Source organism: Teleopsis dalmanni, chromosome 1, assembly GCF_002237135.1.
Source record: "Teleopsis dalmanni isolate 2A chromosome 1, ASM223713v2, whole genome shotgun sequence".
Taxonomy (NCBI): Eukaryota; Metazoa; Arthropoda; class Insecta; order Diptera; family Diopsidae; genus Teleopsis; species Teleopsis dalmanni.
Window position 1 is genome coordinate 176,293,193 of NC_051846.1, and position 24,054 is coordinate 176,317,246.

General features: G+C 29.1%; 1 protein-coding gene across 1 annotated transcript; it reads left to right on the plus strand.

Moving 5' to 3' along the window:
* Nucleotides 1-1,254: 1,254 nt before the first annotated feature.
* Nucleotides 1,255-23,910, plus strand: LOC119670362. The gene is made up of 6 exons (XM_038080600.1): nt 1,255-1,411; nt 17,632-17,993; nt 21,521-21,637; nt 23,058-23,305; nt 23,363-23,522; nt 23,588-23,910. The coding sequence occupies exons 2-6, from the start codon at nt 17,776-17,778 to the stop codon at nt 23,748-23,750; spliced, it is 906 nt and encodes a 301-aa protein (XP_037936528.1). The 5' UTR covers nt 1,255-1,411; nt 17,632-17,775; the 3' UTR covers nt 23,751-23,910.
* The last annotated feature ends 144 nt before the right edge of the window (nt 23,911-24,054 follow it).

The following is a 24,054-nucleotide window of genomic DNA, read 5'->3' on the forward strand; positions in this document are numbered from 1 at the left end:
ATCTTTGTTAACATCATACAAACAGTTTCTCCTTCATTGTTTTGTTTATCATCTGTCATATTATCCAGTTATGTGGCATGTTTAGGTTAGTCATCAGTCTACTCTTTAAATTATGTGATCGGTTCGAAGGGTTCACAGTCTAGAGTTATCTATATATTATATCTTTGATATTTTGCTTGTAACTTTTTTAGTCTCTCCATTTAATTTTCTATCTGCCGCAATCAGGTTTTTCCATCGCTTTTCTTTGCCATCAGTCAATTCCAATTCTTTTAGTTACATGATTGGTCCAAAAGGTTCAGAGTCAAGAGTCAGAGGCGTGTATTTTTCTTGTACGTTTTTTGATTTATCCATCCATTTTCTGCGTCACACCATTAGGTTTTGCTACCAATTTAACTCTCATTTTTTTCTTTGTCATTAGTCTACCCTTTTAGTTATGTGACTAGTTCAAGGGGCTCACAGTCTTTAATTGGAAGCAACTATTTTTCTTGTATCTTTGTTTATGCCATGCTTCAATTTTACATCCTAACTGTTACTTTGGGTTCCATGATCTGTTTAGATATGATTATTTTTCTTATCGTGCTATCATTTGGCACATTTTCGATATATTTGTATATCAGTTCCGATACGATGGTTCCCTCACTTGTTTAAGAAACCATATCATTATTTTCCTTAGCATTTTGTCATCTTTATCAGTTTCGACATATTGTTTATTTTAATTTCGATATCATAATCATCGTATAGTTATTATAACTAATAGTAATTCTTACTCGTTACTCGTTGCAGTGGCCTATAAACTCAAAAACCTAATTGTTCACTGGGTGTTAATAAAGCTATTGCTGTTGCATTATAGTAAGCTTGTCTTTAAAGCACTGCACGTACTGCGTGCTCTTTAAGTAAATAAACTTGCGCTCTTCGTATATTGAAGAGGTAACGAGTTGAAGGTAACGAGTGAGCGTGCATAATAACATAAACAAACAAAATTCTCTCTTAGCGCGAATTAGTTTTGCGTGTCCGGCGATTTTCTGTTTAAACTTGGCTTTTACTATTTTTGAAATTAGTTACTTTGAGGCGCGCGTTGGAGAATGGTTAAAAAAATTTCACGTAGAAGACGTCGAAGTAATCCGCTTAAGTTTCGCGTAAATTTGGAATTTGAAATTGCAATTTAAACAAAAGTGCACATAGATTAGATGTAGTTTTTTTTTTCTTAAGAATTAAAAAAAAAATTCTTTTACCGATTTTATTAAGTTGTAAAAAAAATTGGTTCAAGGTCGAAGGTGAAAAAAGTGAAAAGTGGGTTTTTTTTTTTTTTTGGTGACCCAGTCATATAAAAAGCGAGTCGTAACGGATCATTCTTTCATATACGCCGAAGAGAAAAAAGCAACAACTTTGAATTCAGGCAGCAAAAAGTTTGGTAATAAAAATATTTAACATGTCTCATTGTTGATGTCGTGCTGTTGTTGTTGTTTTTATCAATTTAAACCATACGATTAAACACAATGTTATTGTTGTTTTTGTTGTTATTGTGGATATTGCATGTGTTTCAATGTGTGCGTTTGACCGATTTTCGCCGAAATTGTGAAACTGTGAAACATCGAAACAGTGGCGTTCACATAAAAGAAACATTTGTTTCGAAGTTGTTTGCATCTTTTATCTTAGCGCATTGTCCCACATTTGCCACCCTCTCCTCCTCGTCGCATGACAACTAAAACGAGTTGTTTCGTTTCAAGTTGTTTGGGTTTTCGTAACTTTAATGGGTTTTGCAATGTAATAAAATTCATATAAACTGACTGCACAGGCCGGGCCTGCCACGTTTTCGCATCCTTTTTCATGATCGTGAATAGTTTTTCTTGTTTTTTTTTCTTGGAATTAAACATTGACCAAAGATACAAATACAAGCGAAGTGAATCACTTTGATTTTCTTATGTTTTATGTTTTATTTTTTATTTTTACTTTTAATTTGCCGTTTAGGCCATAATTAAATCTTAGAAAGTTAACAAGCGTAAACTTGCTACAGCTTAAAGTCCATAATTTGGTGCTACTTTCAAAAGATTTTCTGCAAATTTTGCTTTTGCACTGGAACAAGTAGCGAAACGTAATTTTCCTTTGAAAGTAAAAATAACAACGAAAAAAACTCTTGTCGTCATCCATCCGTCTCTTCCATCACGATCGCCATTATTACCTGTGTGAAAATAATTAAATCTCTACCATGACCTACGCTAAAGTGAATTTTATTATTAATGAGTTTTGCAACACTTTTTTGTAGACATTTTTAAGCCCGTCTTACAGTTTTAATTTTGCATTAAATGAACTTGGCTTAATTATTTTATGCTACTGAAATACTTTTCGCACATTAATTTAAATTAGCATAATTTAGCATTTTTTATTTAATTACATGTACGAGTACATCTAACCTTGAATTAAATTTTGTATTTTAATCCATTATAAATCCATTTATTTGGTTAATAGGCATAGCCAGGGGCACTATGGGTCAATAGGTACTACTACAATAGACGAGCTAAATGTTATTGTTGATTTAAATGTAGAAATTTCTAAACCTAAAACTTGATATCTCGAAAACTAAACTATATTGACATATATCGTATGGTTATAATCGCAGTCTTTAAAAAAATCCGTTATCAAATAGGTTTGCCCGGGTAATCGGAATCGTAAAGATTTAATTTTTTAATAAAATAAATAAATGTAATTAATTATGTTTCTGTTAATATAGTTAAATATGACTATTAACATAGAGTCACTCGTAGTCACTAGCTTACTAGCTGACTCAGTTGAACTGTAGCTTCACAGAATACTATTTTAATTTGAATTTTTATAAATTTTATTAAAGTAGCAAAAAAAAATATCGAGTATAAAATAATTTATTAAAATTATTTTTAAACTTTTATTTTTTAAACTCTAGTTGTAAGTTGTACAAATCTGAATCTGTAGACGCTTTTTCAATTTACGAATATTGATTTTCTTGATGTTTTGGTAATTTTTTGAGGCAACATTTGGCTATATAATAATTCATAGTAAAAACTCAAATAGATTTGCATCTGCTGAAAATAGAGATGATTGTGGCGATTGTTAGCTGACATGCAGTTTATATGACGGGGTAGTTGCAATGGCCAGTCTCTCTCACTGAAATATTTGGTTGAACACGGTTTTGAAGCCCCATTCAAGATTTTTTACTTTAAGTATTGGTTTTCACATTGATGCTACACTACTAAAAAAACCAACGGAGAGCAATTATAATAAAGTATTTTGAATATGCAAAAGTCATACAGTTGCAAATACCAATAATTCTATACGAATAATTCTATATCAATGACCTCTTAAGGATCTTTGTTCAATTAAGTAATAATATTAAGTATTGTTACTTACCATTGTATCATAGTATACCATAGTATAGTATCATTTTATTAGGTTGAGGTAATAGTATTCGATGTTTTTAATTATAACTGAAAATATTCTTTTCTTTATGTCTGTTCTACTATTTTCTTTCCTTTTTTAAATAACACCGATCTTTTGTTGTGGAGTTTCACTATTTTATCTACGAAACACTGATGGAAAGCTTATGCTAGTATAGATCGAAACTGATGATATTTTGGGTGCATTAAAACTTTTCAGTCAAGCTCTTTAAAGTCTTTCTAAGTCACGAAAAATGTGCATGGCCTATCGTTATCATAATGATATACAATATCTTTCTTCTTAATAAATTGCAGTCTCTTTTTTTTATTTCTGTTTTTGAGTGTTTTAATTGATTCCAGTAAAGATTAAACTACTTGTCTGGTTAGGTGGTATTAACTCCTAATGTGTTAGCCTAGCAATTGCATTAGTATCGCCTTTAATAATCAACACAGCCATCACATTCAATCTTTTTTTAACCACCTTTTGTTGAGCTTTATATTTTTTTTCATGAAACCTTTTTCGTACCATATAAAATTTTTTCGGGTTATAAGGTAACTAAACATTAAGTTTTTTGTTACTGTATAAATTCAAATGGTTGAAATAGCATTGTTGTATTCTCCAGTTTCTTAGAGATATCATTACTGCTTCGATTCCGACCTGTTTCATTTACGAATTCATGAACTTTCCATTTCATATATCGAACGATATACACCATTCTACCCTTTATCGTAGTAAAATTATATGTTTCAAATTTTTTTCAAAACTGTTCTGTTTGTTCTTATTTTTTTTTTAATATAAAATACTATATATAACAACTAATATTATGTGAATAAAATATTATATAATATATTTTAATATTTATTTTAATATTATTTCTTATTATTTTTTTTATTGTTTTTCTATTGTATTTTAAAAAATTGTCCAAGTCAGCTACACACGAGCATACACAAATAACTCGAAACGAAGGCTACGAGTTCAAAATATTGGGCATGACCCATGCATAGCGTAACTTAGGTGAAAAAAAGATCATTTAAATCCAAACATTTTACGGATAATAAAGTGATATTCGCTGTTGTATGATGTTGTATTTAGTTTGGTATTTTGTATTATGGAATTCATAGTTCCAGAAGAAATTGAAACAATGGCGGTGTCATGGGAGAGTAGGAGGATACTACTTCTTCGATAGCGAAAGCTAAAGGCATTTCTTCAAGGCCATATTTCTCATTCGTAACTATTTTGTAGCTATCCAGCACATTTGCAACGACGATTAATCATGTAAGGAACTTTCTTTCTAGAGAAATTTTTAGAGAGCGTCAATGCCTCCCTTTTAACAGCATTTTAAGTTTTGCTAAAGGTTCAAGGTGGTTTTTTAACCCCTGTGTGCTATACAGGAGCATAATGAACTAATAGATCTAAGTCTTAGCTTGTACCGACGATACTAAGGATCTACATAGGCGCATTAATTTATTATGCTACTATATAAAACGCAGGGGTTTAAAATCACCGGGAAGACTTATTAAAGTTTTTCCATGTTTTGCTATTATAAGTGTACCGTTAAAAATATTTGTGATAAATTGAAATTTTTTATGAAAGATATATTTAACTCTTTACAGTGATTAAAGTTAAGCTTCATTAATTTTTTTATATATTTTATTAAGTATATAAAAATAATATTGCAATTTTTAATTTAAGAGTTTCGACCTACACTCAAAAATAGAAGTTGTATCAATAAACTTGTGCGAACTTTGCAGAAGTCAAGGTTAGCGTGTATATTAGTATTTCTTTTAATACTTGAGTTGAACTTAGTCTAGATGTAATAATTTATATAAATATTTTTCTCAATTAACAATATTTACTACAATTACTTAATCAACTTTACTAATAACTTAAGTTCAAAGTATTTCAAGTTTTTCAATTCTTCTGGCAAATTAGCCTTTTTTAATTACGTTACAGTTTAAAATAGATTATTATTGATATGGAAAAGTATATGGAGTAGATTACTTTTAGATAGGTTTTATAAATATATAAATATAATACAACCTATATAATAGGTTGTATTATATGTATAATATATTATTAAGATCACGCCCTAGATACACTTAAGATTTGACAGTTAAATATAAAGAAGACTGTCAAGAAGATAAGTAGGATGGGAGAACGTATGCATTGGAAGAAGCAAAGCATTCACCATGAAATATTGAGTGCTGTTGTAATGTATGCATTGGAAGCAACAGTTACAGCACCCCGGGATAGTACACTGCGACCCAAAATATCTATTGTGCCCATTAATCAGATTAGAGTGATTCTCCAAGTCCGATTTCTATAATGAAAGACAGTATAGAGCCTATATTTCCTAATCGTGAATCCCTGTGTTCCATGAAATACCCTCCTAGATGTTTCTTCCGCTTGTATATCAGTGCCGGGCAATCCCCTAACACATGGTATGCAGTTTCTCTTTCTTCTTTACTGCATGTGTAGTCTGAGTTGGAATTCCTAACTTTGTTATGTGATTTATTAATCTACAGTGACCGGTTAGTAATCCCGTAATAATTCTTAGGTTATTCATTGTTTTTTCTATGCAATCATTGAAGCGTTTTAGGTTGTAAGTCCCTAAAATCATTTTAGAATGCAATAGTTTGGTTGCCTTTTCCAATAGAGACCTCTTTCCTTTTTCTCTGCGACATTCATGATAATGATAGTTATCGTAGAAACTTTGAATATGATTGAATATTTTTTCATTTACACTTTTTTGCCATCCTATATCTCAGGTAATGTTAATAATGAACCCACCTTAATCAAGAAATCACTTTTATGCTTTCGATGTTTTTATTTTTTTTTTTAAACTGAGAGTCGTTCCTGCTGTGTTACAATCTTCTTAACAAACTTAGTATATCATTTTTATGCTACGTATGAAGGGTATATAATGCAATTATCCAGCTCTTATTGATGACAACATCTTCGATGTTACTATCAACTAATTTTGAGTGTGAGACCGATTTAATTAGTTTAAACTTTGTATGCTATTTTAATCTTTATACATTATAGACTCTATCGGTATATAGGTATAAAGTTTTCAAATAAATACAGTTTTATTAAGTTTGTATATGTTTGATAAAAAAAAAATGTGGTGAATTAATTAATATACTTATATATATATTGTGTGTTTCACATTGATTTCACAAATTTGTAATTAAAAAAAAACAAACATCCGATGAACTAATTAGCAGTGAAATTTAGATTTTACATAAATATATCCGTTTTATATATATATGCAATAAATATATGTATATATTTTTTTTAAATTAATTGTTAAATTTATTTTCACTCAATTGATTAAAACCCATTACATTATTTTGAAACTTTTAATTAATTAATAAATAAACATGTGAAATTACTAGTTACTAATTATTACTAGTTAACGTTTCACTTAACAAAATTTAGAATTTAATTCTCAATAGAATTAGCTTTTAATTTGTTTCTATGGTTGAATATTGAAATTATTTTACTGGAAATGTATTCATCCTAAATTACTGGAAAGAACTCTTGATATTGTAATTTGAATCTGCAAAGCCTATTTGCTGATATAGTCACTACAATCTTCATTTACGCTAATTCTGATACGCGTATTTAATCTCCTTAGTACATTTTGTACTGAGAATATATCAATGATCATGTTTATAGGGACAGTTAACGCAGTTAAGTAGATTTTAATTTGTATTTTCAGTTACTTTTACCAAGCTAAGATGCTTTGACGTCGTTTGATAATGTGTTTATATGTGTATACTTAACTTAATCGGTTCAAAAAATAATGCGGACTAAGAAGGTATTGTATAAATGTGGTTACTGAAAATAAATTTAAATCATATGATTTAACATGATTATTGAAATTAAATCAAAGACCTATTTAAACCGCTTTCCAACTACCATCTTCAGCTAAAAAAGATTCTTTCTTTCTATTACTTATAATTATTCTAAATTCAACAAACAATAGGCTTTTCATTAAATTAAATATAAATCATAGTTACTTTCAATTGAATTAACACTTATATTTCTGATTCCTTAAAAAATTATTTAATTCTTAATATTCCTGACATGATCGTCATGATCTGCCACGAGGTTAGGATATTTTATTAAGAGAAGATAGAAAATTTTTTACAAAAAAACCACAATATTTTTATGTACTCACATGATGAAAGAATTGTGTAAGTGATTAATTCAGTTAATCACTTCAAATGGCAGGTATCTCAAAGAAGTCACTGAATCTTATGATTGACTTACTTTTGAGGCCATTTTTTTCTCTTAAACTCGTAATTTCCAACATCAAATGGCAGATATTAAAATCAGTTTTAGCATTGATCCGCGTCCGATTATGTTGCAAGACAAGCATTTGTAATGAGTTTCGTTGAACTCCAGCGCTCGATTAAACCTTGAAATGTAAATGAATTAATAAAGATATAAACGCTTTGAAAATATACTATATACATTTAATATTTAAAAATGTGAAAAAATATTTAATATTCATTTTATGACATTTTGCATAAATGTTTTTATATATAATATAATCCATTTTGAAATTAACTCTATTAGAAACGCTAATTTTTAGTGCAATTATAAAAATGACAGTAATGAAAATCTTATTAATAATTTAAATTTTTTATTGATAATTATATTTCTTAGATAATCTTATACTGAAAGAAGGATGTAATAAACATTTTAGTGATTAATAAATACTAATGTTAATTGTCATAATAATTGTGCAATATTTTAATATTAATAATTTGATATAGTATTAAGTTTTAATTCTGAATGCTATACTGAGAGTCACCTTAGTATCACAACGGGTCAATATATGAACTGAAGTGTGTCATAGGGTATAAGGCCGGCGCTCCAACTTTTTTTTAACTCTAGACTTATTTTACTTGAAATCAATAGCAGTATTGACTTCAGTAAAGAGCTCGGTAACCGAGTAATATAGTAGCATTCAAACCGCAAGAACAAAATAGATATCCTTGAAATTTAATTGTCTCATTTGTCGGGATAATCAATGTAGAAGTGAATAACTGCTGGATATTACCAATGAACTGAGGAGGCTAAATCGAAGAAAACCTCATAAGTTAACATAGATTATTTCTACTGGTTCAGTATACCTGCACACATATTACTTAATATTCATTAAGTACAATTCAGTTTTTTTTCAAAACTATTGAATTTTTTTATATTTTTATTTTATTTTATCATTTTTATGTGTTAAATAAACTGCCTAAGCCCGGCGAAAATCAAAGAACTTGTTGATAAATTGGTCGTATTAGCAATCAATTATTTATGTTAAAACTAGTAGCAGTTACAAAGGAAATATATAATTTCCTAGTAAGGAACCATTTCTAAAATTTGAAATCCTTTTTTTTATGTACATATAATATAACTACAAGGAAAAATTGCCTTAAAAGGAAAATATGTTATTATTTTTTATTATATTATTCTATTCGTCATAGTTTTGATTATTACCGGCTGACCTTTTGAGTGATGGTGTTTTTTCTTCATTACAGCTTATTTCGGTGTAGATACAGGTTTCGGTCACAAATTAGGTACTGCTGAATTAGATTAAAAAACTTCTTCCCCTTTAGTCTAGTTAAGAAGCTGATTCGTCCCTTTAGCCATAAAGCACCAATCTTTCTCCTCAGGATAGATTTGAGGTGGCTGTCATGAGATACTGTGGTCTATGTCTCTATTTAAACAAGAGAGTATAGTCTAATGTTACGAAATGCCATTTTCGCCTGAACATTGATGAGAATCTTAATAACATGCTATCTTATTGTGCACTGATTAGAAGGAGAATATTTTACTATAAATTTTTGAACTTCGGTCGTTAATTAGGTGATTCTCCATAAAAGACATTCTCGTTTTTATTGGTTAAGCTTATTACCTTTTGTTTCTATCTTTGTTTTAACAATCATGATGTGGTATTTTGAAAACTTTAATAATCTATTGAGTGTATTTTTTACCAAATATATGTATTCTGTAACAAGGATATTCAAGGACTCCTCAAATGTTATTCAATTAAATTTAATTGCAATCCTTGAGTTCACATCTTATTTCAGCGTAATGTTAGAGAAGCTGAAACAAAGACACATAGATTTTAACCAATCAAATCGATGTACGTAATATTTGTTAATAAAATATATTATTTAAAACAATTTTTTGTTTATTATTTATTATTATATTAGTATTATTTAGTATTTTAATTTAATACATTACTATGTTTTCGTCTTTTCTTTTGTCTAAAAGATTTGTGTATTTACAAAATATTATCAATTGTTAATTGCGTATTTTCTTTGTATTTTATTTGACTTTACGGAGCACCAATTTTCCCCAGCTACTTTTTAACTGAGCTAAGATGATATATACTTGATCATCTTGTGGTTAATAGATGTAGCGATATTTATCTGTATTTATTTAATTCCAAGCTTCTCAATTCTATTTAATAAAGAGAAGTTAGAAACGATTTAAAGATGTAATCTCTTAAAACATAGCAGTTATGAAATACTCATTATTAGTAGCAATCGCCTGTCAGACTTCAAAAAGAGAATTCCGACATCGATTCGAATATAATTGTAAAAAAAATATTTAAATTTTGAACTAAACGGCATTTAGTTGCCATATAAACCGAGCTTTCATCTTTATTTAAACTTATGTTAGAGCTTATTATTGGATTATTTGTTTTATTCGCTGAGATGTGGATATATATAGATACCATATGACGAAGGTAGATGTTGTTACGGTTGTTTAAAGTTGATGTGGTTACAGTTGTACCTAACGCATTGTTTATGTTTAAACGTGAGTTTCGCACCTCCAAATCCGTTGTGCATGCTGCCCAAGCAGGTGGATTCGCCGTCTCAGTACGGGTATCACTTGGAGACTGTAATATCATCGGGTTTTAAATCATGTTTTATATCAAAAAAAAAAGAAAAAATAAAAGGGGCAAAGCCCTGACGATGGGTTACAAGCGCAATGTCAGTCCTGTAAGTTTTGCCATAGTGACAGCTCACTTTTAATTGGGCCGCACCTAACCTAGAGAACAGACGCCTTTTGCAGCCGCTCAATATGAGTACCGACGCTACGTTGTGGACTGCGCTTAGCTTCATTACTCCTCATTCGACCTTACCGGCAAGGGAGGCCGTACCAGTAGCAAGCTACCGCCGGCATCACTCGAAGATTCTTTGTAACTACTGAGCCTCCTCACTACGTCAAAGTGGCAATCCTCGAGGAGGAAGATAGATGTACTTATAAGATAAAATTTCATTTATTAAGGTATATCAGTTTTAATTTTCTAAAACATTCCTAATAACTCGGTGTGCTGAGTATTAAAGCTCTGACAAATTCAAAGTCTCTGTGTACTATAAATTCAATACACTAGAGGAAGTGCAACTCGTACTATATGTCATTTTTTTATCAGACTTTCTTAAACTATTTTTGATAATAAATTAGAAGTTAATGACTTTTATATTAGTACTCATTGGTATTGTATAAAGGTAATATTATAATTTAGATACTGATGTGTTAACAAAAAAAATACAATATATTTTTATATCATTGTTTTTATTATTTATCATAAAAACCTTTAAATTTACTAGAAATATGTAAATCTATTAAGTACTAAAAAAATAACAGAAGAAATGAATAAAATAAAAAAAATCATTAGCACTTCAAAGGTGTGGAAGCAATAAATAAGTTATTTGGGTGCTTGACTCTTTAATTATCTCTAGAAAGAAACTAAGTCACTAAGCCAGAAAGATACTTGAAATGATCTGAGATCTTTTTGTGAAACACTTGAGTGTAATGTGTTACCAATTTTTTGTTGTTTCTATTTATCTTAGCTTTATTGTTGTTTTTTCTTCTTCTTCACTTGGCTTAAGTTTGCAAACACGCTTCTTCAAAGTTAAATGATATGCTCCCATATTAAATGTTGGCTAATGGCTCTCGGCCAACTCGCATGCATGAAATCCCCATTAAAATTTGAATCGCATGTCCAATGTCTGAACTGAAATTACACTTTCACTTTGGACTTTTCGACTAAGTGGGGAACTGCGAGTATTTCGTTTTTGCGTAAAATTACGATTAATACAAATATTATAAGAAAATAAACTAAATAAATAAAAAATACAAAAATAGCAATAAAGTAAATACAAAAACAAAAAATGTAAATAAAAAGCTTAGGAAAAACATAAAAAACGTCGTTCAGAAAAAGAAATTCATTAACATTTTCGTGATTTATGAGTTAAAAAATTGTTGTTAGTGTTTGGTTTGTTTGGTATTTGTTGGTGGAAGTACTTCCACTATTAACATAGCCACTGCCCATGGTGCAGTCGTCTAAGCAAAGGTATAAACATTATTTGTATGTGACTGAAAGTCCGTCCAATTGTTTACCCAAAGCGACCGACTAAATGGCTAACAAGTCAGTAACAAATTTTATGCCAACAAATGTTGCCAAGTAAAAATACTATAAAAATTTTATAAAAAAAATAAAATAAAATAAAAAAAAAATGTATAAATAAATTCATTTTCAACATGAAAACTCACCTTATTTTTTCCTTATCAAGTAATCATTTTTAATGAAGGGGCACTGACACTTTAACTATAAAGTCGAAGAAAGTAAATTTATATGAAACAAAATATCTCATTAAAAAACTAATATTTAATTCACTTTTTCTCATTTTTTATATCTTATTTCTTTTATTTGTTTAAATATTGTTAACTGTATGAAAATGTCTCTTAGCCAGGTTTATTAATTGACACAGCGACACACTCTCACGCCCAAAATTTAATGAAGATCAACGCTTATGTAAATGCATTGAATGTATCTTAATTTTGACTTTGTATCTATGGTGGCGTATACATGATTTTTAAGTTTTATGCAAATGTCACGTTACTCTTCACTTCATGGTTAACAGATTATTAACAATAAGTGACTTCAACAAAAAAAAAAAAATAATTAAAAAAATAGAAAATAATCAACCAAAAAAAAAACTAAATTTAAAAGTAAGCATAATTATTGCATCAAATAAAAGATAGTCAAAACTGTGGGTGAAGTGACGGCGGATGTTCATTGTTGAAATTCAACAAAAGCTCAAAAATGTGTTGACAATTTTTATTTTAATTTTGGTTTCAGTTTCATTTTCAATTAGAAATCAAAACATGATCTTACATAAACTTTCATTTAAACAGAAAAAAGTTTATTATTATTGTCAAAATAATAATTATTTTCTATTCAATTTTATATTTGTAAAGTTATCATCAAATACACATAGACGCAGGGTTGGAAACCTATATAATAAAATAATATTTTTTTTCTCTCTCGCAAAGTTGTATACGTCTTACTGCCATTAAGCAGTTACTACTTTTTTACATTTGATGGTTGGGACGCATGAAATAATTAGGATAAACACCTAATTATTTACGATTTCTGTGCTGCGCTTTATTATTTAAGTGCCTTTTTAGTATTAGGTTAGATCAATCGATCACAGTGGCGGAGCTAGACCAACTCTGGATGTCGGCGACATCAGAATTGCGAGGCCCCTTTTATTATCCAGGTATAAAAGTAATTAAGCTACATTAACTAAAACGACGAAGCATTTATTAAAGTTTTATTGCTAATCAGATTAAAATTTTTTTAAATTTATATCAAATTTTGCACCAGCTGCTATTTTCGTTTCAGTTTATAGCATTACCAATAGAGATAGTCTCTCTTGTATCAACATACTTCTCAAGTAGGTTTTAATCAATTTTAACTTTGAGAAGCTTTTTTCCGTAGAAGCTATACCGACTAAAACTGTGCACATGATTCTGGTTACTATATAAACATTCGGATATGATTAATGCCGTATATGAAACCAAATTGTTCAAAATATTTATTAAGTGCTTTTAATCCACAGTCGGTAACTTTTGGCGTTCGCCACATACGCGCGCCGCCACTGACTGATCATGACCTTTTGAGGCGCCTTTGCTTCATACGCTCCTGCTGGGAGGACTCCATATATATCATTATTTGAATCAGTTAATATTCATTCGTGATATTTTCCGCCCATTTTCAGAATAGTTTTTATCTGCATGTCCATTTGCGATATGCATGTCAAGTCTATTACTTGAGTAGTTAACAAACAACAAAATGCGGATACTTTTTGAGCAGAAGGTAAATTCTTAATAAATATTCGTATGTGTGTACGGTATTAAAGTTTCGTAGAATCCTAAACTATCTTTTTCATTCTTTTTGTTTTGCAAACTACAATATATAGGTATCATAAAGTATTTAATTTCTATTTCTCAGTCAATTATTCACTTATTAAGTAATAGTTTTTCACAATTATCTATTGTACTTAAAACTAATAAATCAGTTTATGACCTTTGTAGTTAACTCTCTCTCTTTTATTTCTTATTTCCTGTTGTTATTAATTACTTTGAAAAAATTTGTATATAAACATTTAAAATAACAACTATTATCTTTCAAAATCATTACTACAGACAATTGAAATTATAAATATAGGTCCAGACATTAGAATTTGGATCTATATTTGTAATAGAGTTTAAAAAATTATTATTTTTATTATATCTCTGGTGTTTTATTTTAAAGTGGATAAACTTTATGAAATTAAAAATATTTTTAGATGTTCCAATATAATATTTATTGATATTGGGTGGTCAAAAGAAACTAGTCATTTAATCATGTATCAAAAACGATCCATCAAAATAGTTTCTCATATACCAATTTTTTACTCTGAATAAATCTCAATTAATTGGTAAATTATTTATTTTATTTGATCAATTGAATAAGATTAAGTTATTATGGTGATACTATTGATTCATTTAAATTTGTTGACCTGCTTTGATATCGTATAAATTGCTTAGGGGTTGAAACTTTTTCATACCTTTAATTGAATGCAAGATCCTTTTTAAGAGAAAGTCTTGCAACTGACTAAGATCCTCTGGAAAGTAAGCCCCCCTTTGCATGTTTATTGTATGTTGTGCGTGCAATGGACAATGTCAACCCAGATGAAAAATTCTTTTTTCATTTTTCTCATAACTGTGGTAAGTTGCATTGGAGTGTATATTCAATCTTCTAGCATGGTTTAAAAATCGGTAGTGACTTGCCAGTAAACGGTCTCTAAAGTTGACAAATTACTTTTTATATATGTAAATTTTTATTTTTTAGACAATGTATTCATTGTATTAATATTTAAAAACCTTTTTTATACAATACCAATTAATATTATTTTCGTTTACATGATTTATTCCACTGGATTGACATTTCTATTGTGTCTTTTATATTGTCACATATTCGAATTGGTTTTCTTGGTATTGGAATTTGTTTATTAATGATTGCTTTAATCGATCAGGAAATATACCATATATTGAAAACTTAAATAATTAATTTATGTTCTTAATGAACTTGAAACGAAACTATAAATATTTCCTACTTGACTTTTGATTAAGTTTTAAATCCAAGAGCTTAATAAGCAAGAAATCTTTTATAAAAAATGCTAAATTATTTGGTCTTATAATCGACTTTGGACTTTTACTTTTAATGCTTAACAAAAGTTAGTTACTAAATTAAAATAGTTAGCTTCAAAATTACTCATAAGTAAGCAAAAATCAAGCTTAACAATAGATAGAATTCACATAATTATTTATGGCTCTAAGCCAAGTTTGAAAATGTGCAGCTCTCTCAAAAGCTTAATTATGCAGAAAAGTAATTGGTTAAAAAATTTGATTTTATAATTGAAGTATTTCAAAACTTAGTTTTTTTATGATGTTGAAAGTAGAGCAGATCATAGTATTATTAAAATTTATTACACAATTACTGCGGTTGTGTTTTCTTATTGCTCAATTACTGATGAAAAATATAAGTAGACAGAAACTATGAAATACTATGAAATAGATATTTCAAAAACTAATAGTACATTTTTGAGCACCACTAACACTGTAAAAGTAAAGCATTTTATGACGATGTGATCTATTGGTTAATTTATTTGAAGTAACTATATCAAAGCATAAACATTAATAAACATTTTTATTTGGCATTAAATATTTTTTATTTATTTTATTTGGATTGGGCAAAAAGTAGTCGGCGTTCTTCTGTTGACTTGAGTTTGTAGTCATTTGAAATGGTTAGTTACATTTAACATTTCTAGATATCTTATTAAGATTTGTGTTTGGGATTGTGCAAAGTAATTTTTAATCAAATATAAGTGAAATTATGGAAAAAAATTGATATTTACTACAGATGCATTCGACTTTAAAAAGTAGTGTGTGTAAAAAAATTGTTTGAATGCTGCTAATGTGTGGTTATGAGATATATAATACGACCAGAAGATTTATTGTGGTATCTCTACCAGCATAAAATAACATTATTTAACAAAATCTTTTACAGTTCGGTTACTAATTCTTTGCGTGATATAAAGTATCATCCCTTAGGCGATAGAGACTAGAATAAATATCATAAACGCATTGCACACGTTTATAACAATAGGAACCCTGTCAACCCTACCTGCTCAAAAAGTATCCGGATTTTGTTCTTTGTTAACTACTCCTTAAGTAATAGACATTATAAAAAAAAAGGTCTATTATTTTTATGTTGGTACACCCTTTCTTGACATATGGTACAAATTTGAGCGCCATCTGTCAATTAGTTTGTTTATAGCAGCTGTTAATGTGAGACTATGGAAAATTCTTGTTATACGCGATTTTTTGACCAAACACGCGCCACTGTCATCGCTCAGGCACCATATTCGGCAGATCTGGATCCGTGCGAGTTTTTCCTGTTCCCGAAACTCAAATTGCCCCTTCGTGGTAAGCGTTTTGAGTCGATTGAATCGGTAAAAGAGAATTCGCCGAAGGAACTAAAAGCCATTCCTGCACAGGCCTACGAAAAGAATATGGAAGATTGGGTTAAGCGTTGGCATATGTGTATCGCTTCAGAGGGAGCATATTTTGAAGGAGATAAAATAAATTTGGATTAAAATTTAAATTTGTGTGTTTTATTTACAAAATCCGGGCACTTTTTGAGCTGGAGGTATAACGCATTATGTTGGAATTTTGAAGTCTAATATATGATGGAACAAACATGTGTTATGAATTATACGAGTTACGTAAATTACAATGATGGAAAAACTTACAATAATTGGAATAGTTACTAAAACTATGGAACTATGGTAGACATCAATAGAGTACCAATGTACGCACATCATTCGAAAAAATAGCGTACTTTGAAGGTGGTACAATAAATCTGATTCCCGGTAATATCTTGATATAATACCATATTTCAACGAACCTTTCATTATTCCATCATTCATTCCATTAATTCCATCATTTTTAACCATTTGGTGATGGGCGATGAAAAGAAGATTATATGCGCAAACAATTTTGATAAAAATGATATGAAACTGCATAAACGTTGGGAAAGCTTGGATTACCAATAAATAATGTGATACTATGTCTTTAGTGATATTGTAAGCGTATTATCCATTACGTTGTAGTTCTGCCTGTGTAAATTGTTGAATTAAATACCTACTGTTAGAAATTAATGCGGTTGAACGAAAAAGCACTGATGGGTAAATTTTAATGCATTCACCATATAGTCCTGACATAATGGAGGATAATGAATGTTGAAGTGTTATTTCATTTAATGTTTCCAAAGCGCTGTAATACAATATCTGTGGTATTAAATTAAAAAATAGTTCTAGGCGAAAAATGGTTAAGTTTTTTATCCTTTTTCAATCGTTTCCGTCGGTTTTCTACTTTAAAACTTTGAAGACTTTAATTGTCTTTAAATATGGTACACATTTTAAATATGTGCGGTGTGATTTAATAATTGTTTAAAAAATAATTAAATAAATACATAAAAACATAAAATTGAATGAGAAATGTGACATATGTTTATTACCGGCAATTTATGCCTGTAATATTTTCACCTGAGAAAATCAACAACCCGTGGTGGGTTCATAAATTAGTCATATGTAAATATGGGTATAATTTTCAAATGAGTCCTTTGAAGCAACAATAACCACAACAACAATTACTGTACAAAGAAAATAATAAACATTTTATTATATTTTCATGAAAAATATATGAAACTTTGTTAGTTTCCAGAAACAACAACAAAAGCGATTCTGAAATTCACTGAGACGGACGTGATTTAGTGTTCTGTATAATTTTTTATGATTAAATTTTTAGAAAAATAGTTTAATTTATTATTTGCTTGGCATACGAACTTGGTTGAGTGTCCTTAAATAATATGCTGATTATTCGAAAGTGTATTCATCATTAAATAAAAACAAAGTGAATCATTTGTTGAACATTAATCAATCTTAAGCCAGTATGTCCACAAATAAAATTCACACTTTGGGAGCTGTCAAAAGACGTTGGCTGTTGGTTTGCCTATTGTCCAGTTTTGCACTTGGTTTACTAAGCACAGCTGGTGCTAAGCCTACAATCACCTTTTCATTACCACAAAGTCTACAAGGCTTTCCTTCCTTCACTACATTGACACAGCAATACATCGAGGACCGTAGTGTACGACAAATGAAGAGCTATAGGTGAGTACATGTTTATTATTCATTTATATAGATTAATTTAATATTTTTCTAAAAATATCTGTATTATAATAGTTAATTTAAATATATTAAGCAATTTTAAAAATATTAATTAGGTCCTTGGACTTTGAACTGCATTTGTGCAAACAATATACTTTTATCTGTCTAAACTATCAGTAATATTTGGGCAATAATTTTTTCAGATCAGAACCCAAAAGTTATTAGATATGCACATTCAAATCAAAATCTTTAAGTTCCTTTTTTGACAAAGTAGGTTCAGGAAGTGGAAGTAGATTAACAAACCAACATCAATTAGCTTAAATGTCAACATTATCAAAAATCCGGTGCATTTTATAAAAATTAAGGATTTAATTGGTTATCTCTTGAGTAAATGCCAATACCGAAATTCCAATAATTAAATCGGTTTTGTAAGAACAGTAATTAGAAACCCCTTTTCTTTTTTTGTGGATCAAAGTTTAATTTTAATTCATGTTGCATGTTGCAGAAAGTAAGCTAGGACCAGACAACTACTATCCCACCACAACTACTACAATTGCTATAATCATCATTGTGGAATTGATGGTCCTATTAAAATATTGACATTCCGTGGATTTCGTTATAATTTAAAATTTTCTGGTATGGAATTGTTAGTTCTGCGGCTAACCTGTTATCAGGAGCCTAACTATAATTACCGTAAATATGAATAGATAGTGGGTGTTTTAATGAAACGTAATAGATTTTCGTTATATTTTGGTTTTTTAGTAATCGTTCCAAATCGTTATTGTTAGTCATTATGTAGAGAGATGGCAACTTCATAGGGGTCAACATATAGAAAGCATACTCAGCCTCTTTAATGTTGTGGAATTAGAATAAAAGATGGAGACGGTTTGGAATGGGGAAATAAGTAGATTAATGATGATGTAGTAGATGAGTCTTATTAGTGCAAACGTCGAAAAATTGTTTGCCTTGGTGTGATACAGATCCGTAGTTGTGTTTTTTGATGGACATTAAAAGAACTTCACAATTTACTACTATTACTTGTTGTCCACTTCATCTACATATATACTTTGTTGCAATAAGATAGTTGTATCCAGCTAACATGTAACAAATTATCTAAACTATATTATGTAATCTTATGAACAAATTTTATCTAAAAATATATTTTACTATTACAGTTAGCATCACTATTGTGTACTGGCTTATAATAATTTCAAACAATTTAAGACAAAAATGTTTTTTCATTATCATTAATTACATTTAAATGATAATATATTATTATTATATGACTATTATGATGTACTTACTAGTTATTTTAACATGTTCACGTTGTATCCAAAGCTTATTGGTATTTTATCTAAACCACCTAATTAATATATAATAGTTTAGTAAATAATTTTAAAAATTTACAAGCGATAAATTTATTAGAGTTTTTAAATTAGAACTAATGGGACACGCTACACAATTACGTGCCTTTAACAATTATTTCATAAAAAATTCCATTCCATGTACGTGACTGTTTCAAAAAATCATCCAGACCGTTATTACAGTCAAGTATTTATATATGCTTTATACTAACTTATTATTGCTAGCCATAATGTATTTGCAAAATTATCCTTTGACATTAAATTAAATGTAATCAAATTAATAAATTTGTAAAATCATTATTGACAGTTATAGTCTATTACACTGTAAGATATAGTAAGCCAATTTCATCCATTTGATCTGATTGGTTTAGCAGTACTCGATTTTAATCCATTTACTCCATCTTACTCCATGGAATATACAGAGTTATTTATATGATAGATGAGACAGTAAACGGACATGTAACTAAGATTTCAATTAAATTTATATTTTAACATCTACTATTATTTATACTTTGCCACCTTGTCATTTTGAGGTAGTTTGCGATGACTTGTCGGGAAGTAGCTGTCAATAATTCGGCTGTAACTTGATGAAGTTGTGGAAGTTCCTTTTCAGTGTTTGAGTATTATCCTCATGCAAACAATCCGTTGCGTAACTCTACGAAAAAATTCCAATACTGGTAAATCGCGAGATCTTGGTAGACAATACACATTACAAAACGAAAAATTACACGTCAAGTAAATTTCTCGCGCGACAAAATCAAAATTCTCGGTCGAGTTGTGTAGCTTGAGGCACTGTTCTGTTGAAAGCCGCATATCTTCCACATCCATATCTTTAATTTCACTATACCATATGATTATCAATCAAAAAATACTAATTATGTGCTTCCACCGAGCCGATCCTATCACATTTCAAATCAAATGTCAAATGTCATGTTTATAAATAAAATGGTCCTTCGAATGTTACATGTGGATTTTTACTATCACAGATTCGACAACTTTGTTTATTAAAATATCCACTAAGCAAATACATTACCATTTTTTTTCAGGAAATTTTTATAATTTTTACACATTGAATGCTTCCATATATTTAACTAACCATATTATCCATAGAGTAAACCTGAAAATGTTGTCTTGGATGATAGTTCTGTTAAACATATGTCACTTAAACAGTGCCTCCAAATCATAACCATGAAATGGATAATCCTTTATGTATTGTGCTTTAAAATAGCACTCTCTGTTCATAAAGATATATAAAACAAATCATTTGTTAAAACTATTGTAAAAGATTATTATAAATTTAATACAAACATAGATGAGTTCTGTTTAGAACCAAGTATTCACAAAATTTGGTTGAAATATATTTGTAATAGCCATATAATATATGATAACAATATCTTTGCTACACTCCATAAGGAGCCAAGTTTCTGCAAATTGTTTGCTTCCATTTTAATTCCTGCTCCTATTGAAGGTTTGCACGGGCCTAGGTGGGAGGTGCTATGACATAGAAGTAGATATTTTCAAAATATTTTTTTAGCACTACAATATTATTACTTTTTGTTATCTCAAAATATTCGAAGGTATAATTGTAAAAATAATTAATGTGAACACACAATAAAGACTACTCTTAAGCCTCTAATAATACCAGAGCAGTGTATAATCACACTTCAGCGAACAAATTATTTGTGTTTTTTAAACACAAAAGAATTCGGAATTTAAATGTTGGTTTAATGTTGGTGGATTCAAGTGGTGGCTAATTCCATTAATTCAATCAGCGCTTTTGTGCCTTAAGCAGATCGTTTCGGTCCAGTTTGTGCCGTTTATCTGCCGCTAGCTCTCAGAACAGTTTATCTGATCCTGCTGATAATGTTCTGATCGTTTTTATATTGCTGGATACTTCTATCTGAAATTAGCTATTTGAAGGCATTTGATTTTTTATCATTGTTAACTATATTCACTAATGCGAAAACCGGTTCTGCAGTAGTTGCTCTTCTTGCCAGTGTGTCAGATTATATATGAATATGCCCGTGAGAGATTTTGCGTTTTATTCCGCAAAGGTAGAATTTTTTTGTGTATTATATGCATGATTTGACAATATTAGCTATTAATGATATATAAATAATAATATTGAAAATATATGAATAGCTTTCTAACGGATTTTTTTTACAGTGGAAAACGTTTAACGAATGATTCACTCTTAATGATTTACTACCATGACTCAACGGTGGCAGTCACGGAATTGGGTCCAGAGAAACTACTACTTAGTTGTGAATTAATCGAAATATAGTAAGTTGCAATTTTTATATAAAACATTTACATTACTTAATTTAATTAGTGTATTTTAATAAAATCTATATGAATTTTAAAGTTGTGTTTAATGAAATGATCAAATATTTTTAAAGGGCTGTTGGTGATCATATAATCAGATTATATAATAACCCCTATGGTCTTATGTGAGTGGTTACAGTTGCTGAGACCTATTCAAGAGATGTATTGTCTCCATCGTGCGACCAGTTAATTAAACAAAATATTTCGTAAATACTTAAAAACCAAGTCTATTTACATACTGTTTACATAATGTCCTGTTCGGTACCATATACCTCAACTCATTAAATGTTTTAAACATTTCATTTGCAATTCTTCTCTGGGTACTCTTAGAATGTTCCATGGATATATGCTCTTGTATAGGACGAGATATATGTTTCAGAACGTAAGTTTGTTGTGTTATATGTCATAGGCTAATATTTATGACAGTTTTTGGTCACCAAATTTTTAATATATCGAGAGCATATATTTATAAGTGCTTGAAGTAAACTCAAATGCAATATTGTAAATGTATCCCGTTCATTTCTATATACATAAGGCATAGTATTCTTTAATACATCTTGTAGCCATGAATAGCGCAATGATTTTGTTTCCATTTGGAACAATTACTTGAAAAATGAATTATGGCTAAATTTCCATATACAATTGTGAACACACTACCTTCTAATACCTTAATAGTACGTTTCCACTAGCTTCGTTAGACCAGTTAACTTACTTAAGACTCAAAAGATTCAGTTTCTTTATTGTATATTTCTTTAATTCGGGATGTTATTTTACAGTTTATGTAGTAATTATGAGCCCAGACATATAATAATACAAAAAAATAAATACAGCTGTGAAAATAAAAACAATGAAGGTTTTAGTAATTAAATAAAATTTATAAATTCGCATGAAAACTTATAAAAATTGTGTATAAAAAACAATTAATCTATGGAATTCTATAGAACTGTTAAATCAGGTCAATGTAGTACAAATTCATACCTGAAATTTTATAGAATATTTTATACTACACAATTCCATTATAAATTTAATAAAACTTTATAAACAATTGGTGACATGTAATGTAAAATAAAATAAAAATATTAACTGTCGCTGAATAAATTAATAGGCGGAAATGTATTTTTAAGCCAACTTTCCATATATGTTGGATAGTGCATATCAGAAATAATAATCACCTGCAAAAATGCTTCCAACGCTTACCTTTAATTAATATTTGGTACGTGACACTATCCGCTTTGCATCATAATTACATATTTTTACTTTTAATCATTTTAAATCGTATAAAATGCAAAATTAGTAATTAAAAAAACCTTAAAATTTCAATGAATTAGCATTTAGATATATCTACCATCTTTTTTAATATTTTTATTGCACTTCTTAGCAATGAAAATGAAGGTAAAACGCTTTTGGAGAATCTCTCAAAATATAATCGTCCATTGATGATAACATTTGAAGAAATGCTTAAACTAATGTCACAATGTGAACGAGTAGATAAATTGACATATGAAGCGAGAAATCGTGGTAAGTCGGCAGACTCCACGAGCACCGCCAGCACCAACACGGCATTGAGTTTGGCAACAAACATATTTCCAAAAAGTCCATTTTCTATATTAAGTGGCATAATACCAGGTATGTATAATAATATTTTTTATTTAAATAAATTTATTTTTACGTTATATGCTGCAGGTACTAAATGGTGCGGTACGGGTGATATTGCGGAAACATACGCCGATTTGGGTACTGAAATGACAATGGATCGTTGTTGTCGTCAACATGATTTGTGCCCTGTAAAAATACGCGCTTATCAAAAAAAATTCGATTTAATGAACGATTCTATATATACAAAGTGAGTTAGAATATATGGTATAAATTATTGAAACTAAATCTTTCTTTAATATTAAAATCTTACAGATCACATTGCATTTGCGATGATATGTTATTTTCCTGTCTCAAAAAAACTAACACATCGGCATCACAACTTATGGGCTCAATATATTTCAATTTGGTACAAGTACCTTGTTTGAATGGTGCGAATAATAAATATTCATTTCGAGCGGCAAAAGAAGGTTTCTAAATGATGATTTAAAAATTTAAATGATCATTAATTGCAATTCCTGTTGTTATGATCTTAATAATATAACTAACATTCTGTAAAATGTTTGTTAACTATTGTAATTTAGCTTCTTAGTTTGTATATTTGTTGTAAAATATTGTTGCATATGGTAGTACTCTAATTTTTTTTGTACATGTTAAGTTAAAATTAATTATATATGAAATATAATATTATTATATGAAAATTATTATAATTTAAAAATTTCTATTTATTTCAATAATATAAAATTATTATTGCCTATTTTTATTTGAAGCTATTCTTTTTT

What these genes read in the sequence shown, in the direction of transcription:
- LOC119670362 (XM_038080600.1), top strand. Translation starts at nt 17,776, where the DNA reads ATGTCCACAAATAAAATTCACACTTTGGGAGCTGTCAAAAGACGTTGG. An exon ending in TGTGAATTAATCGAAATATA is followed by an intron (nt 21,638 to 23,057) that starts GTAAGTTGCAAT and finishes TGCACTTCTTAG; the next exon opens with CAATGAAAATGAAGGTAAAA. An exon ending in ATTAAGTGGCATAATACCAG is followed by an intron (nt 23,306 to 23,362) that starts GTATGTATAATA and finishes TATATGCTGCAG; the next exon opens with GTACTAAATGGTGCGGTACG.